At 45.9% G+C, this 18,899-nt stretch overlaps 1 protein-coding gene across 2 annotated transcripts in view; it reads right to left on the bottom strand.

Moving 5' to 3' along the window:
* The window catches only part of spata17 (spermatogenesis associated 17), a 627,389-nt gene that overhangs the window by 601,573 nt on the left and 6,917 nt on the right, over window positions 1-18,899 (bottom strand). The window contains exon 2 of one of the 2 annotated variants that reach the window (XM_072509320.1): window positions 9,491-9,580. The exons of the other annotated variant lie outside the window; for it this stretch is intronic. Coding sequence (XP_072365421.1) covers window positions 9,491-9,580 — 90 coding nt within the window. The remainder of the gene's footprint in view (window positions 1-9,490; window positions 9,581-18,899) is intronic. 2 annotated transcript variants of the gene reach the window in all.

Here is an 18,899-nt window from a genome sequence, read left to right as displayed (position 1 = left end):
TTCAGTCCCTCAGCCATTTCCTCATCTCCCATTATTAAATCTCCCTTCTCATCCTTGAATCGAGAGTTAAAGAAATTGTGATCAGTTTGCACAGAGGCCAAGACAAAGAAATCCTAAAGGGGTTGATGTAAAACCATGGACTGGATTCATTATTAGAAGTGAAGTGGAAGCTCTGTTCAAGAGTCATTTGGAAAACCTGGTCTGGATTTCAGAATGCCAACTGCGCAAGGAAAGCATTATTATTATTATTTTGAGAGAAGATTTTAAAGCGGGTTTTGGGAAACTCTCGTGTGACCATCATCAGGAGGGATTTGGAGGAGAAAACCACAGAGTGGAGTGTGTATTTGAACACAGTCATCTTAAAAGCGTCTGTGAGTTAAATGTGTTAGTGGGACTATTATAGTTTAAGATGTACTTTGTAATCCATGTTAATCTTAAAAATGTGTATTTGTTAAAATAAAGGGGAGGGGAAGAAAAGGAGTATAGTATCATAATCCAACTTTTCATATTTAATGTTTTTTTCTTGTTATTAAAGCGAATTAGCAGTCCTATGATTCTGTTCCTCCATGTTTTATACAAAAAAAGGTAAAAGTTGTGGTCTTTTTCCCACCCAGTTATAGAATCACAAAAACACATCAACTAGGATCGTAACAACGGTCGAATGTATCCTTTGGACTACACAGCCCAAACCTGTAATCGTGGCATAATAGTTTTGCTTTGGCTTTGGGGCAGGAAGGCGGTGGGATCACAAATGGCTGAACGGTTTAGGCAGATACATTTTGGCCTGAGGCCCCTTTTCAATTAGTTCCTTCTGATCCTCGGGATTTTCCACAAGAGGGACATAGGCGGCACTGCTGCGTCATAGCGGTAGGGACCCAGGTTTGATTCCGACCACGAACAACTGTCTGTGTGGAGTTTGCACATTTTCCTCGTGTCTGCGTGGGTTTCCCTCGGGAGCCCCGGTTTCCTGCCACAGTCCAAAGATATGCAGGTTAGGTCGATTGGCCATGCCAAATTGCCGCTGAGTGTCAAAAAGGTTAGATGGGGTTGCTGGGTTACAGGGATAGGGTGGGACGTGGGCCGAGGTAGGGTCTTCTTCGGAGGTTCAGTACAGACTCGATGGGCCAAATGGTCTCCTTCTACATTTCTACACTGTAGGGATTCAATGAAGGGGTCTTTACAAGCCAATCCTACAACGGACCAAATCGCGGTTCTACTCTTGCAAGAGTTTAGGCGTCACATTCCATTAGTTGGCTTTTGAATTTTCCAAACATGTCTCAGCTGTGTCTTCATCTCAATTCAGAAAAGTCGAAATTAATTGAGTACCCCTCCAATCGGCCCACAAGTGCAGTGGCCGGCTCCTTCAATAAGCCCGGAGAGCCCTCCAGTGGCATTTTCTTTCAATACTTGTATTTCAATTGCATTACTCGATCAGCTTGAAAAACGCTAGTGCTGCAGTTTTACTACCAGACCAGCTTTGAGTCCCCCTGTGATAGCTCTTCTATCGTGCTGGGGGAGATTATGTTCAGGTTTTCCTCCCTCCAATCTCCCTCGTTTCTCCCATTCTAATCCTTGATCCCATCATGATCTCCAACCCTCAGGCCCGATGTGTGTAAAGGAATGACCATGCCGAGCACACCACCTTGGGCACCGGAGACCCCTGATAAGAGTCTAGTTTTATTCATAGATTTATTCATATAGGTGCATGGTAGCATAGTGGTTAGCATTATGGCTAGCAATATGGCTTCACAGAGCCAGGGTTCCAGGTTCGATTCCCAGCTTGGGTCACTGTCTGTACGGAGTCTGCACGTTCTCCCCGTGTCTGCTTGGGTTTCCTCCGAGTGCTCCGGTTTCCTCCCCAAGTTCCCAAAAGATGTGCTGTTAGGTAATTTGAACATTACGCATTCTCTCTCTGTATACCTGAACAGGTGCTGGAATGTGGCGACTAGGAGCGTTTCACGGTAACCTCATTGCAGTGTTAATGTAAGCCTACTTGTGACAATAAAAGATTATTATTAGTTGAATGCATGTAGCTGAGAGGTAAAATTATTTAAAGTGTCTTGACTGTGGGAATCCAGTCATTGTTTCACATGAATTAACCATTGTATTTCAGTCTATTCAGCACTAAGGATGTATTGTTCTCGGTCTAATCAACTAATCAGTTACAGCAAGGTCTCCACCGAGGCGTGAGCCATAGCAAAATGTGGGAAACATATCCAGTAATTTTCCTAAGACTGCGCATGCAGATGCTGAGCTAGTTTTGATAGGCACCAGTCAATTTTAAGTAATGTCCAATCTTTGATTAACAAATCATCCTCTCAGTAACAGACATTAATTTGTACAAACCAGGAGGTCTCAGCTGAGAATTAGAAGCCAATGAAAGTAAATGAGGGGTTAAACCAGAGATAAGAATTCCCTTAATAGGAGGACCTCGTGGTCGAGGTCCTTGCTCCTGAATTCTTGAACCATCTATTTGTTTGTTTGTGTTTAAAGTGATTTATTTTGTGTGCCTAATGCTTTTGCCATGTGCTTGACTTTATGTATTGTTTAATATGAGATTCCATGTTTTTATTCAGTTCTTATTCAAGCGTATTCAAGTGAATAATTAGCAATAAAGTCATATTTCTGACACCTCCCACCAACTGAACTATTGATTCTAATTAGCTTATTTAGAAGGTAAAATAAGAGTCCCAAAAGATGTGTGCAAGGGAATGACCGTGCCCAGCACACCCATTTGGGCATTGGAGACTCCCATGCCTATTTGCTGGTCTTGCCTGTGCATCATGGAAAGGGTTGGAGCACCTGCGAGTGCAGCGCTATGAAAGGTCAGCAAACACACTTCAAAGGAAACGAGAGAAGTGATGGTCACCAGTTTCACATTACTTATATATGGTCATGAATCCCAACGGTCTAGTTAGCTCCCGTGTGATCTGGAGTGATTCTGTCAAACTTCCTTTATAATGAGTAATAGTGATATTGAAATTAATGCAAATGTGGTTCCTGACATGGCACGGTGGGCTACCTTGAAAGTAGTGAGCGTACAAACACAAATGTTTTTTACACTGGTGGTAAACAGACTTATGGCCCTTCTGCCCATTTTCCCGTCATGATACCCACTGTCAACAGGACCAGAAAATCCTGTCCAATGTTTCAGGTTTGTGATCTTTCATCAGAAGTGAGGAAAATTAAAAATATAGTTGAGCAAGTGAGAAAGGGTGGGGTGGAGGGAAGAACAAAATTATGGTTTGTCATAGGTGGGGGGTTCTTTCAATAATCTTTTTTAGATTATTGATGCTGGCAAATGTGGGTTTCCACTTCCTGTTTTTATTTTGTTAGACCCTTGACATGAATTCCAAGTATTATAAACATCAAGATATCATATAATTTACAGTGAAGAAGGAGGCCATTCGGCCCATCGAGTCTGCACCAGCTCTTGGAAAGAGCACACTACCCAAGGTCCACACCTCCACCCTATCCCCATAACCCAGTAACCCCACCCAACACTAAGGGCAATTTAGCATGGCCAATCCACCTAACCTGCACATTTTGGGGCTGTGGGAGGAAACCGGAGCACCCGGAGGAAACCCACGCGCACACGGGGAGAACGTGCAGACTCCACACAGATAGTGACCCAAGCCAGGAATCGAACCTGGGACCCTGGAGCTGTGAAGCAATTGTGCTAACCACAATGCTACCGTGCTGCCCCACAATGCTACCGTGCTGCCCCACATATCAGAGGGAGGTAGATCCTTAGCACTGAGCTAGAGTGCTTGACTATCACGGTTTTCCAAAGAGTGATAGTCAGTGTTAAACTATTTATATATATTTTTTTTAAACCAATTAAGTTCACTTTAGATTTTTAGGGCAAATGTTCAAACTGCCCAATTTAATCAATAATCTGTTGAAGGAAAAGACATTTCATTTTTTCTTCTGCATTAATTAACACTCCACTTTTTAAGTATTGTATAAATAAGGTGGAAAGTTACTAAAATTGGATTTGAACAAAGGGTGTGAGACCACCTAAATAAGTGTAAATAAGTTAAAAGACAAAATGAAATTCAAAACAGTCCTGCTGAAGTTCGGCAGCTACTGCGACATTGAGGTGAATGAGAGCTTTGAACGGTATGTTTTCCAGCAGAGGCTTCAGGGTAAGGATGAACCGTTTCAGTCCTTCTTGACCCATCCCAGCATCCTAGCGCAGTCATGTAACTATGACTCGACGGCTGATTCCATGATCCGGGATCAGATCGTTTTCGGGGTACACTCCGACTCCCTTCGGCAGCAGCTCTTGAAAGTCAAACAGTTGACCCTCCCTGTCACTATCGAGACGTGCGTTGTCCATGAGCATGCTAAGAATCATTACTCCCACATCAGGGCGGCAGAAACTGCAAAGCTGGCCTCCCATGAGGCGGAACGGGTGCAGGCCATTGCACAGATGCAGGGCCTGAGCATCGAGGAGAGTGGCCGTTTCGCACGCCTTTCCAGGATCCCTGCGCATGCGCGCCACAACCGAGTGGACGACGAGGCCGACAACCCGACTGCGCATGTGCTTACATCGATTGACCGCACTGCGCATGCGCGATGGCGCACAGAACGTGCTGACGTCGGTGTTATGACGTGTCCGAATTGTGGCTCCGCCCATTTAAAGCGACAATGTCCGGCAAAAGGACACCGGTGTCTACAGTGTGGCAAGCATGGCCACTACGCAGCCCTTTGCAGATCTGCGCCACCGCTCAGCAGCCAGCAATCCCAGCTGCGGCGCAGAAGTGTCCGCTCAATACAGCAAGGCATGCCAGATTCCAATCCCGACAGCCCAACAGACCCTGATGTGGAGTGCCTCAAGTCCCCGCATGGGTGGGCATCATAACTACACATGCGCTGCCTTCCACCATAACGGCGCAACGCCTATCTGTCCTCAAGCGTGGATCCCCATGATGAGTGGTGTGCTGTCCTCAGTTAACAAGGCTCGCATCCGGTTCAAACTGGATACCAGCGCATCGGCGAACCTCATCTCAAAATCCGACCTCGACACCATCCGCACCAGACCAAGCATTCTTCCATCAGCCTGCCAGCTCCTCGACTACAATGGCACTGCCATAGCTGCCAGTGGCTCATGTCAACTGGCGGTATCCAACAAGGCGATCAAGACGGCGCTGCGGTTTGAAACCGTCGTGCCTGACAGAGCATCCCTGCTCGGTGCAAGCTCCTGAATCTGGTTCAGCGCGTCCACACCATGTCATCATCACAGGCGACGGCCTTGCCGGATGGTAACTTGCCGACATAGATGACATTATCACGCAGTACCACAGCGAATTCGATGGGACGGGCACGCTCCCATACCGATATAAAATCTTGCTCAAGCCGAACGCCACCCATGTAATTCATGCACCACGCCGGGTGCCGGCACCCCTCAAGGATCATCTGAAGAAGCAATTACAAGACCTCCAAGACCAGGGCATCATATCGAAGGTCACAGAGCCAACAGACTGGATCAGCTCCATGGTCTGCGTAAAGAAGCCGTCAGGGAAGCTTCGCATTTGCATTGACCCGAAGGATCTAAACCGCAACATCATGCGGGAGGGAGCATTACCCGATACCAAAACGTGAAGAGTTGACCAGTGAAATGGCGAATGCCAAATTCTTCACTAAGCTGGACGGCCACAAGGGTTTTTGCCAAATACAGCTCGATGCGTCCAGTCACAAGCTGTGCACGTTCAACACCCTGTTCGATCGCTACTGCTACAGCCGGATGCCCTTTGGTATCGTATCTGCCTCCGAAGTATTTCACCGCATCATGGAGCAGATGATGGAGGGCATCGAGGGGGTGCGAGTATACGTTGACGACGTAATCATTTGGTCCACCATGCCCCAGGAACACATCGCTCACCTCAAGCAGGTATTCCAGAGAATTCATGAACATGATCTCCAGCTCAACAGGGCCAAGTGCTCATTTGGTCAATCCGATATTAAGTTCCTGGGTGACCACACCTCGCAGTAGGGCGTGCGGCCAGATGCCGACAAAGTCTCAGCGATCAACGCCATGAAGATCCCGGAGGACAAGAAGGCGGTCCTCCGCTTCCTCGGGATAGTCAACTTCCTCGGGAAATTCATTCCCAATATGGCATTCCACACCACGGTCCTCCGCATCGTGTCAAGAAGTCGACGGAATTCCACTGGCTGCCCACGCATGAGGAGGAATGGCGTGAGCTGAAAGCAAAGCTCACCACAGCCCCGGTTCTAGCATTCTTCGACCCAACCAAGGAAACCAAGATATCAACTGATGCAAGCCAGGACGGCATTGGGGCGGTGTTCCTTCAGCAAGATGACTCCTCGTCCTGGGCTCCAGTGGCGTATGCCTCCAGGGCCATGACGCCCACTGAGCAACGGTACACTCAGATTGAGAAGGAGTATCTGGGCCTCCTGACAGGGATAGTCAAGTTTCACGACTACGTTTATGACCTGCCAAAATTCACGGTAGAAACGGACCACAGGCCTCCAGTCCATATAATCCAGAAGGATTTAAATGACATGGCACCTCGGTTACAGCGAATTCTTCTGAAGCTACGCCGCTTGACTTCGAACTTGTCTATACGCCAGGCAAAGAGCTGATCGTTGCAGTTGCCCGATCCAGGTCCATCACCACACCGTGTGAACAAAGTGACTTCATCTGCCACATCGAAGCGCAAGTGCAGTTGTGTGCCACCAACCTGCCGGCCTCTGATGAACGGGTGGTCCAAATTCGTGAGGAGACGGCCAAGGATCCTCTGCTGCAGCGTGTGATGCAGCACCTTACCAATGGCTGGCAGAAGGGACAATGTCCCCAGTTCTATAACGTAAAAGACGACCTGACGGTGGTGGAGGGAATCCTTCTGAAACTCGACAGGATCGTAATTCCTCAGAGCACGCTGGCTATGGTGCTGGGCCAACTCCCATGAGGGTCACCTTGGGGTTGAGAAATGCCGACGCAGAGCTCGGGAGGCGGTCTATTGGCCGGGCATCAGCCAGGACATTGCCGACACAGTCCTCAACTGCCCTACATGTCAGAAGTTTCAGCCAGCTCAATCCAAAGAAACGTTGCAGCAGCACGAGATCATGACCTCTCCGTGGTCCAAAGTAGGTGTAGATCTTTTCCACGCCAAGGGGTGTGACTACGTACTCCTGGTCGACTACTTCTCCAGTTACCCAGAGGTGGTGAAACTGTCTGACCTCACGTCGAAGGCGGCAATCAAAGCCTGCCAAGAAACGTTCGCCAGGCATGCGATTCCACTCACGGTAATGAGCGACAACGGTCCTTGCTTTTACAGCCAGGGATGGTCTGAATTTGCACAGTCCTACAACTTCCGTCACGTAACCTCCAGTCCCCACTACCTGCAGTCAAACGGGAAAGCCGAGAAAGGGGTCCATATTGTAAAGCGGTTGCTGTGCAAAGCTGCTGACTCAGGCTCCGACTTCAACCTGGCGATGCTGGCATACAGGGCAACCCCACTGTCCACTGGATTGTCTCCAACGCAGATGCACATGAATCGCACTCTGAGGACCACAGTTCCAGCCATCCATGTTCCAGACCTTGACCACCTCAGGGTCTTACAAAAAAATGCAGCAGTCACGGGCCCAACAAAAAGCCACATACGATGCTCATGCCGCGGATCTACCCGAGCTGGCCCCCAATGATCATGTTTGTGTCCAGTTGCTTGAGGGCTGCTGGTCAGCCACAGCTGTTGTGATCAAACAAGTGGCCCCAAGATCGTTCCTTGTCCGCATGGCTGATGGCTCCCTGCTACGGCGCAACAGACGGGCACTGCAAAGAGTTCCACGCCCGCTACCTGACCGACATGCCCCGCCGCCTAAGATGCTTCCTCCGGACGTACCCTGCCACGAGGCCACCGATCGACCAGCAATCCTGCCGGCCCACGCGACCACCGCGATGGCAGCGATCCCGCCTATCCAATTGCAGGCGGCTCCTGATACACCTCTGCGCCGATCGACAAGAATTTGTCGCCCACCACAAAGACTAAATCTATAGACTGAACTCTTGTATATTTTGTGACTTCATCGCTTGAACCTCTGTAAATATTGTTTTGGTTGCACAGGATGACCAATAAGCACACAACACAGTGCAGCTAATCACCAGACAGGACACGACTACTATAAAGCCAGAGGGCACTAGGTTTCCCGTTCGCTCTGTACCCAGCCACTGAGACAGTCAGAGTCCACGAGCTAGCCAGTGCAAACACCATGCGGTAGCTAGTACGTCTGGTCAGGCTAATACAAGGTCTCCAGTCAGTTCAGTATAGTGTCGACCACAGCTGAACATGTATATCAGTTCTATCATTGAATAAAACAGTGTTGGATTTTCTCCAGTGTTAGACGTCTGCTTCTAGCTTCCCTGCATCAAGTGCAGTCCACATTGAACCAGTCAGCCTAACACATCAGCAGTAAACAGGGAATGCCCCTTTTTACAGCACTGGTTTGGGGAAAGGGAAAATTGGTCAGCTCAATTGGCTGGACTGCTGGTCTGTGATGCGGAATGACGCCAACAGCGTGGGTTCAATTCCCGTACTCACTGAGGTCATACATGAATGCCCCACCTTTTCAGCCTTGCCCCTTGTCTGGTGACACCCAGGCTAATCATCACCAGTCAGCCCTCAAAAGGGGAGAGCAGCCTATGTATGGTCCTCTGGGACTACATTCTGTGACATTTGCATTCTGTCTGGTAAATCTCAAGGTCTAGTATTCTTTGAGTGGATGGGTGGGCAAGTGTGTGGGTGAGTTGAATCTTTCTTCACAAGATAAGCCCTTCATCCCAGGAATGAGTGAAGTGAACCTTAATGGGGTCAGGTTGTGAAGTTTACCCAGGTGTTCGACCAGGTTAGAATCTGCCAAATATTTCCTGGATATCCAGTTAAGTACTGCGGGTCTGTCTAAAGTCTCTGACTCTAGTGCAGTTGGATGGATTTGGGCAGGGTCCCAGGGAGCAGGGGACTTTCCCATTGGTTGGGTATGTACCTATCTCTAAAGGCGTATTTGTTAATAATCAAATTTGTGTGCAGCCAGAATTATCTCAATGAACATACCTCTCCAATTGTAGGTTATGCAAAACAAAGATGATAATGTGTACATTTGCACCTGAGAAATTCCATTCAAACCTGTCTTCTGTATCTTGGCTGCACACATGCAGATTCCATAAGATGCCACAACAATACAACACTCATTCCTGCAGCCAGAATTGCAAAGTAATTCCAAAATAAAGGTGGTTCTGGCATAGGCCGAGAAGTTTATAGCTGTACTGAAATCATATACTAGAGTCCTCACAGGCAAATGTGAGGCATTTGTGGTCATACTATCCATTATAAAGGTGGTCGTGGAAATTTCTAGCAGAAAAAGGTTGACAGAAAAGTATGATCAAATCTTGACAAACAAAGCAAGGTAATATACATAAATGTGATTGCTGACAATATTATAGATGTAGGTTCAATTAGGTTAACTGTACCTGATATGTGCTCGAACCTTAAACCCCCTGAAATAGCTCTGGATTTTCACAGCGGCAGAATGTTCCCTTAATCGGTTTTCTTCTGTAACCCTGAAATCATTTTATTTATCGATGCATTATAGAAGGCTGAAAAAAAAAATCAAACTGCCATCCTTACATATAAAAAAAGAAACAGGTTTGTTCAGAACATCTCCTATTAGAAAGAACACACTATATATTTTTTTATAAATTTAGAGTACCCAATTATTTTTTTCCAATTAAGGGGCAATTTAATGTGGCCAAGCCACCTAACCTGCACATCTTTGGGTTCTGGGGGTGAACCCCACGCAGACATGGGGAGAATGTACAAACTCCACACGGACAGTGACCCAGGGCCGGGATTCAAACCCGGCTCCTCAGCGCCGCGGTCCCAGTGCTATCCACTGTGCCACATGCCGCCCTAGAACACAACTATATTAATGCTAACCATACTTTTTAATGTAGATGGGTTACAGATTTACTAAGTGGATTCAGCTGCACCTTTAATCATGTAAAAGGGTAAATTTTCATGCTTCTCATTCTGCCTGTGACAAAGATCAACAGAGCTTCCTCCTCCATCTGGGTAAAGGCTTTCTAGGAGATTCTTCTCACAATACTGGTCCTTACCTTGCTGATATGTGGTAGTTTGTTCTGCAGAAAGACCAGGAGTTGGTTTGTGTGCAGTCTTGCAAAAGGTTGTGCGCATGTGTGAGCTTCATTCTGTGAACTTTTGAGATGGAAAAGATGTAATTTGGGATTAGCATAGGAAGTTGTTAAGGTGCAAGAACATGGGCCCAGTGTGAAATATGACTCAACTTGGGAACCTGAATTGTAGCTCCAGTATACAGGAGGTTGAGAGTAGTGAGGTCATGAGTAAGGTTTTAAAGTTGCAGGAGTGTACCGTCAGGCAGGAAGGTGGTTTAAAGTGTGTCTTCTTCAATGCCAGGAGCATCCAGAATAAGGTGGGTGAACCTGCGGCATGGGTTGGTACCTGGGACTTCGATGTTGTGGCCATTTCGGAGACATGGATAGAGCAGGGACAGGAATGGTTGTTGCAGGTGCCGGGGTTTAGATATTTCAGTAAGCTCAGGGACGGTGGTAAAAGAGGGGGAGGGGTGGCATTGTTAGTCAAGGACAGTATTACGATGGCAGAAAGGACGTTTGATAAGGACTCGTCGATTGAGGTAGTATGGGCTGAGGTTAGAAACAGGAAAGGAGAGGTCACCCTTTTAGGGGTTTTCTATAGGCCTCCGAAAAGTTCCAGAGATGTAGAGGAAAGGATTGCAAAGATCATTCTGGATAGGAGCGAAAGCAACAGGGTAGTTGTTATGGGGGACTTTAACTTTCCAAATATTGACTAGAAAGGCTATAGTTCGAGTACTTTAGATGGGTCCGTTTTTATCCAATGTGTGCAGGAGGGTTTTCTGACACAGTACGTAGACAGGCCAACAAGAGGCGAGGCCGTATTGGATTTGGTACTGGGTAATGAACAACGACAGGTGTTAGATTTGGAGGTAGGTGAGCACTTTGGTGATAGTGACCACAATTCGATTATGTTTACTTTAGTGATGGAAAGGGATAGGTATATATCGCAGGGCAAGAGTTATATCTGGGGGAAAGGCAATTATGATGCGATGAGGCAAGACTTAGGTTGCATCAGATGGAGAGGAAAACTGCAGGGGATGGGCACAATGGAAATGTGGAGCTTGTTCAAGGAACAGCTACTGCGTGTCCTTGATAAGTATGTACCTGTCAGGCAGGGAGGAAGTGGTCGAGCAGGGGAACCGTGGTTTACTAAGGCAGTCGAAACACTTGTCAAGAAGAAGAAGGAGGCTTATGTAAAGATGAGACATGAAGGTTCAGTTAGGGCGCTCGAGAGTTACAAGTTAGCTAGGAAGGACCTAAAGAGAGAGCTAAGAAGAGCGAGGAGGGGACATGAGAAGTCTTTGGCAGGTAGGATCAAGGATAACCCTAAAGCTTTCTGTAGATATGTCAGGAATAAAAGAATGACTAGGGAAAGAGTAGGGCCAGTCAAGGACAGTAGTGGGAAGTTGTGCTTGGAGTCCGAGGAGATAGGAGAGGTGCTAAATGAATATTTTTCATCAGTATTCACACAGGAAAAAGACAATGTTGTCGCGGAGAATACTGAGATTCAGGCTACTAGACTAGAAGGGCTTGAGGTTCATAAGGAGGAGGTGTTAAAAATTCTGGAAAGGGTGAAAATAGATAAGTCCCCTGGGCCGGATGGGATTTATCCTAGGATTCTCTGGGAAGCTAGGGAGGAGATTGCTGAGCCTTTGGCTTTGATCTTTAAGTCATCTTTGTCAACAGGAATAGTGCCAGAAGACTGGAGGATAGCAAATGGTGTCCCCTTGTTCAAGAAGGGGAGTAGAGACAACCCCGGTAACTATAGACCAGTGAGCCTTACTTCTGTTGTGGGCAAAATCTTGGAAAGGTTTATAAGAGATAGGGTGTGTAATCATCTGGAAAGGAATAATTTGATTAGACATTGTCAACACGGTTTTGTGGAGGGTAGATCGTGCCTCGCAAACCTTATAGAGTTCTTTGAAAAGGTGACCAAACAGGTGGATGAGGGTAAAGCAGTTGATGTGGTGTATATGGATTTCAGTAAAGCGTTTGATAAGGTTCCCCATGGTAGGCTACTGCAGAAAATACGGAAGCATGGGATTCAGGGAGATTTAGCTGTTTGGATCAGAAATTGGCTAGCTGGAAGAAGACAAAGGGTGGTGGTTGACGGGAAGGGTTCAGACTGGAGTCCAGTTACTAGTGGTGTACAAGCATCTGTTTTGGGGCCACTGCTGTTTGTCATTTTTATAAATGACCTGGAAGAGGGTGTAGAAGGATGGGTGAGTAAATTTGCAGATGGCACTAAAGTTGGTGGAGTTGTGGACAGTGCGGAATGATGTTACAAGTTACAGAGGGACATAGATAAGCTGCAGCGCTGGGCTGAGAGGTGGCAAATGGAGTTTAATGCAGAAAAGTGTGAGGTGATTCATTTTGGAAGGAATAACAGGAAGACAGAGTACTGGGCTAACGGTAAGATTCTTGGCTGTGTGGATGAGCAGAGCGATCTCGGTGCCCATAAACATAGATCCCTGAAAGTTGCCACTCAGGTTGAGAGGATTGTTCAGAAGGCGTACGGTGTGTTTGCTTTTATTGGTAGAAGGATTGGGTTTCGGAGCCATGAGGTCATGTTGCAGCTGTACAAAACTCTGGTGTGGCCGCATTTGGAGTATTGCGTGCAAGTCTGGTCGCCGCATTATAGGAAGGAAGTGGAAGCATTGGAAAGGGTGCAGAGGAGATTTACCAGAATGTTGCCTGGTATGGAGGGAAGATCTTATGAGGAAAGGCTGAGGGACTTGTGGCTGTTTTAGTTAGAGAGAAGGTTAAGAGGTGACTTAATTGAGGCATACAAGATGATCAGAGGATTGGATAGGGTGGACAGTGAGAGCCTTTTTCCTCGGATGGTGATGTCTAGCACGAGGGGACATAGCTTTAAATTGAGGGGAGATAGATATAAGACAGATGTCACAGGTCGGTTCTTTACTCTGAGAGTAGTAAGGGTGTGGAATGCCCTGCCTGCAACTGTAGTGGACTCGTCAACACCAAGGGTATTCAAATGGTCATTGGATAGACATATGGACGATAAGGGAATAGTGTAGATGGGCTTTAGAGTGGTTTCACAGGTCGGCGCAACATTGAGGGCCGAAGGGCCTGTACTGCGCTGTAATGTTCTATATGTTCAAGTGAGAGGTATAGTTGGTAGTGCAGGGAAGAGTGTGGCAGAGCGTACTGTGGATATCATGTAAAGTAAAGTAAACAAGACATCACTCACACCCTAGCTTCCAGGTAAGGCTATTGAATTTCTTGTAGCTCTGCCCAATGATCTGGAGAAGACACTTCTTATTCTCTGCCACCACCTTCAAGACCTACTACATAGTGTTTGTCTGAAAATCCTCCCTCAGAGGAAGAGGGCCTATTTCTGGAACCCCACCTGCTCCACCATTGAAAGCTCATACAGGAGACAATTGCACCCAAAATTCTAAAATCAAAATAATTTTACTAGTTAATTGATATTTTACTTTAAGGGGTACAAGCATGCTTTAAATTGGTCATCCATTTTGGCAAGCTGCCAATTATCACTGATTCAATAGAGACTAGCATAATATGTTTTAAACTTCTCAAAGATATCATTGGGAAAGACTTCACTGGGCAGTGCGGAGAACACTGCTGAGGGTTGCATAATAAAACACTTGATGTTTGGGAAGGTTTTCAGCCAATCTCAGGGAGCATGCAAGAGTAGGGCAGCACGGTAGCATTGTGGATAGCACAATTGCTTCACAGCTCCAGGGTCCCAGGTTCGATTCCGGCTTGGGTCACTGTCTGCACGTTCTCCCAGTGTGTGCATGGGTTTCCTCCGGGTCCTTTGGTTTCCTCCCACAGTCAAAAGATGTGCAGGTTAGGTGGATTGGCTGTGATAAATTGCCCTTAGTGTCCAAAATTTCCCTTAGTGTTGGGTGGGGTTACTGGGTTATGGGGATAGGGTGGAGGTGTTGACCTTGGGTAGGGTGCTCTTTCCAAGAGCCGGTGCAGACTCGATGGGCCGAATGGCATCCTTCTGCACTGTAAATTCTATGAAATGATTTTTTATAGAGTCCATTAACATTAGGAAATGTTAAGGGAGAGCAAATTAACATTTCTTTTTTTATAAAAAGAAGTGTGCAATGCTTTAGCAGATCAGGATCCTGGAACTTTATAAAGGATTCTATGGGAAGCAAGAGATGAAATTGCAGAGCCGTTGGCAATGATCTTTTCGTCCTCACTGTCAACAAGGGTGGTACCAGGGGATTGGAGAGTGGTGAATGTCGTGCCCCTGTTCAAAAAAGGAAGAGGGATAACGCTGGGAATTACAGGCCAGTTACTCTTACTTTTGTGGTAGGCAAAGTAATGGAAAGGGTACTGAGGGATAGGATTACTGAGCATCTGGAAAGACACTGCTTGATTAGGGATAGTCAGCACGGATTGGTGAGGGGTAGGTCTTGCCTTACAAGTCTTATTGAATTCTTTGAGGAGGTGACCAAGCACGTGGATGAAGGTAAAGCAGTGGGTGTAGCGTACATGGATTTTAGTAAGGCATTTGATAAAGTTTCCCCATGGCAGGCTTATGCAAAAAGTAAGGAGGCATGGGATCGTGGGAAATTTGGCCAGTTGGATAACGAACTGGCTAACCGATAGAAGTCAGAGAGTGGTGGTGGATGGCAAATATTCAGCCTGGAGCCCAGTTACCAGTGGCGTACCGCAGGGATCAGTTCTGGGTCCTCTGTTGTTTGTGATTTTCATTAATGACTTGGATGAGGGAGTTGAAGGGTGGGTCAGTAAATTTGCAGACGATACGAAGATTGGTGGAGTTGTGGATAGTGAGGAGGGCTGTTGTCGGCTGCAAAGAGACATAGATAGGATGCAATGCTGGGCTGAGAAGTGGCAGATGGAGTTTAACCCTGAAAAGTGTGAGGTTGTCCATTTTGGAAGGACAAATATGAATGCGGAATACAGGGTTAACGGTAGGGTTCTTGGTAATGTGGAGGAGCAGAGAGATCTTGGGGTCTATGTTCATAGATCTTTGAAAATTGCCACTCAAGTGGATAGAGCTGTGAAGAAGGCCTATGGTGTGCTCGCGTTCATTAACAGAGGGATTGAATTTAAGAGCCGTGAGGTGATGATGCAGCTGTACAAAACCATGGTAAGGCCACATTTGGAGTACTGTGTGCAGTTCTGATCGCCTCATTTTAGGAAGGATATGGAAGCTTTGGAAAAGGTGCAAAGGAGATTTACCAGGATGTTGCCTGGAATGGAGAGTAGGTCATACGAGGAAAGGTTGAGGGTGCTAGGCCTTTTCTCATTAGAACGGAGAAGGATGAGGGGCGACTTGAAAGATGATCAGGGGAATAGATAGAGTAGACAGTCAGAGACTTTTTCCCCGGGTGGAACAAACCATTACAAGGGGACATAAATTTAAGGCGAATGGTGGAAGATATAGGGGGGGATGTCAGAGGTAGGTTCTTTACCCAGAGAGTAGTGGGGGCATGGAATGCACTGCCTGTGGAAGTAGTTGAGTCAGAAACATTAGGGACCTTCAAGCGGCTATTGGATAGGTACATAGATTACGGTAAAATGATGGGGTGTAGATTAATTTGTTCTTAATCTAGGACAAAAGTTCGGCACAACATCGTGGGCCGAAGGGCCTGTTCTGTGCTGTATTTTTCTATGTTCTATGATCCATTGACATTGGGGAATGTTGAGATAGGACAAATTAACTTTTGTATTTTTTTAAGTGTGCAATGCTTTAGAATATTGTTGATTTTCATTTCATCTCATTTCATTGTTTTAGAATATTATGGATTGTCTCAGCTGCTGTGGTGCAATTTGTCACAGCTGTCAAAATGTGAGCAGAGTTTTCAAAGCAAGTTGTTAGATGTGAATTGGCAAATGCTTCTCAGGGAAATGGAAGCTTTTAATACAAATTTATTTTCAGTTTTGTAGTTGCAAAGCATTAACCAGTTGGGGAAAAGTCGCAAGGAAAAACTATGCATTGTAATAATGATGTGTTAACAGAATGGTTCTACTGCGTGCCCTCTACACTGGTCTGTTTTTGTTTCAGATTTTCACCATTTCTAGTACTGTGTTATTTGTTCAGAAAAATTAGAATCTGAACTTTTTCAGCTTGTTCTGTTCAGCTGATTAAGGCAGTCCGCTGAGTCATGCAGATAGGGAAGGTTCCAGGCTTACTGTGAGATTGTATTGAGATGCCTGCTGGAATAGAAATAGGAATGCTACAAATGTCATCAGTGCTCTGGCTTCAGCCAGGGTTGTTACCCCTGAATGATCTTCAAGAACCCCTTCTGAAAGTACACGAGAGGCTGATTTCTAACACGTTAGTTTTAACCGTGTAGGACAACAAAGCTTCCTTTACCATCTGGCGAAAGATGGAGATTAAAATGTTCTTGATGCCACACTCAGTCAAATGCGGCCTTGATGTCAAAGACAGTCACTCTCACCTTACCTTTTGAGTTCAGCACTTTGTCCATATTTGGACCAAGTTTGTAATGAGGTCTGGAGCCGAGTGGTCCTGGTGGAACACAAAACTGAGTCTCAGTGAACATCTGCTGTGTAAGTAGTGTTTGATAGCAGTGTTGATGACACCTTCCATCATTTTGCTGGAAATCAAGAGTAGACGGATGGAGTGGCAACTGGCTGGGATGAATCTGTCCTACCTTTCAAGGACTGGCCATATCTGGACAATTTTCCACATTGCCAGGTAGATGCCAGTGTTGTAGCTGTGCTGTAATTTTGCAACCTCCCAATCATAGAATCATAAAATTTACAGTGCAGAAGGAGGCCATTTGGCCCATCGAGTCTGCACCGGCTCTTGGAAAGAGCCCACACCTACACCCCATCCCCGTAACCCAGTAACCCCACCTAACTTAAGGGTAATTTAGCATGGCCAATCCACCTAACCTGCACATCTTTGTACTGTGGGAGGAAACCCGAGCACCTGGAGGAAACCCACGCAGACACGGGGAGAAAGTGCAAACTCCACACAGACAGTGACCCAAGCCTGGAATCGAACTTGGGACACTGGAGCTGTGAAGCAACTGTGCTAACCAATGTGTTACAGTGCCACCACAGGGTATATTCGAGAAACAAGAGAATTTTGGAAGAGCAAAACATTGGATCCGCTTTTACTGTAGCCATATCCAAGGAATTTATCGGCTTTTAGCCCCATTTGTTTCTCCAGTACTATTTCTTACTTATATTGACTTCTTCAAGTTCCGCTCTCCTACTACACACTTGGTACCTCATTATTTCTGGAATGTCTTATCTACCTTATACTTTGGATTAGTTTATCCACAGAGTTTATATTCCTTAAGTGAATGTATAATAATGATGAATTAATTATTTAAATGTTTGCCATTGCTTTTTTACCATCAAATGTTTTAATCTAAATTTTTAATTTATCTTAGCCAACTTAACACTTCAGTTTACTTTATTCAGATTTAGGACCCTACTTTTAGAATTAAGTAAATCATTCTCAAACTCAGTATAAAATTCTACCATATTGTAAACACCCTTCAACAGAATCTCCTTTACTACAAGGTTTGCACAGCACTAGGTCTAAAATAGCCTGTTCCGTATTTGGTTCCTTCACATATTTATTTAGAAAATGACCCTGAATTCCACAAACTTGCCCAGCATGCTATTACTGCTAATTTGGCTCACCTAGTCTGCACGATTACTGTTTATCTATGTTTAGTACCGTACCCGTGTTCCATTCACCTCAAATTCCAATTTATACTATGCCTAACATTGCCCATAATTGACTCCCACCAATGTTTCCTTCCCTTTGTTGCTTCCTAGCTCCAAATAAACTGATCCTACATCTTGATTTTCTGAGCCAAGATCCTTAGCAAGCTAAATTGAGCATCCATGAGATGGTGTGGGCCATCAGCAGTGGAATTGTATTCAACTGTAATCTGTAACATCATGGTCTGGCATAAACCTCACTCTACCATTACAATCAAACCAAGGCTTAAGTTGGGGGTGGCGAGTGACTGCCATTGATATCAAACACTCGTTCAATGAAGAGTACACAAGGGTATGCCAGGAGCACCACCAGACACACCCAAAAATGAGATGTCAACCTAAAGCTACAACATAAGATTGCTCGCATGCCAAACAGCAGAAGCAGAATGTGATAGGCAGAGCTAAGAAATTACACAGAATATATGGATCAGATCTAAGCTCTGCAGTCATGTTACATCCAGTCATGAATGGTGGTGAACAGTTTAACAAGTCACCGATGGTTGCAGATCCACAAATATTCTCATCCTCAAATGATGGGAGAGCACAGCATATCAGTGCAAAAGTCAAAGCTCTCATTTTCAAGCATCTTCTGCCAGAGGTGTTGAGTGAATTATCCATCTTGGCCTCCTCTGAAGGCCCCCAGCATCACAGATGCCAGTCTTCAGCCAATTTGATTCACCCAACATGATGTCAAGAAATGGCTGAAGGCACTGGATAATTAAAAGGCTATAAGCCCATACAACCTCCCAACAATAGTACTCAAGACTTGTACTCCAGAACTAGATGCACCCTCAGCCACCCTGTTCCAGTACAGCTACAACACTAGCATCTACCGGACGTGGAAAATTGCCCAGGCATGTCATGCGCACAAAAAGCAGGAAAAATCCAATCCAGCCAATTACTTGTCCATCACGCTCATCTCGGTCATTAGCAAAGTGATGGAAGACGTTGAGAACAGTGCAAACAAGAGGCAATTATATCGCAGTAACTTGCTCACTGATGCGCAGTT

This window comes from Scyliorhinus torazame, chromosome 1 (assembly GCF_047496885.1).
Source record: "Scyliorhinus torazame isolate Kashiwa2021f chromosome 1, sScyTor2.1, whole genome shotgun sequence".
In the NCBI taxonomy this organism is placed as follows: Eukaryota; Metazoa; Chordata; class Chondrichthyes; order Carcharhiniformes; family Scyliorhinidae; genus Scyliorhinus; species Scyliorhinus torazame.
The sequence above is the reverse complement of the archived record's forward strand: the minus strand, read 5'-3'. Positions and strand labels throughout refer to the sequence as shown.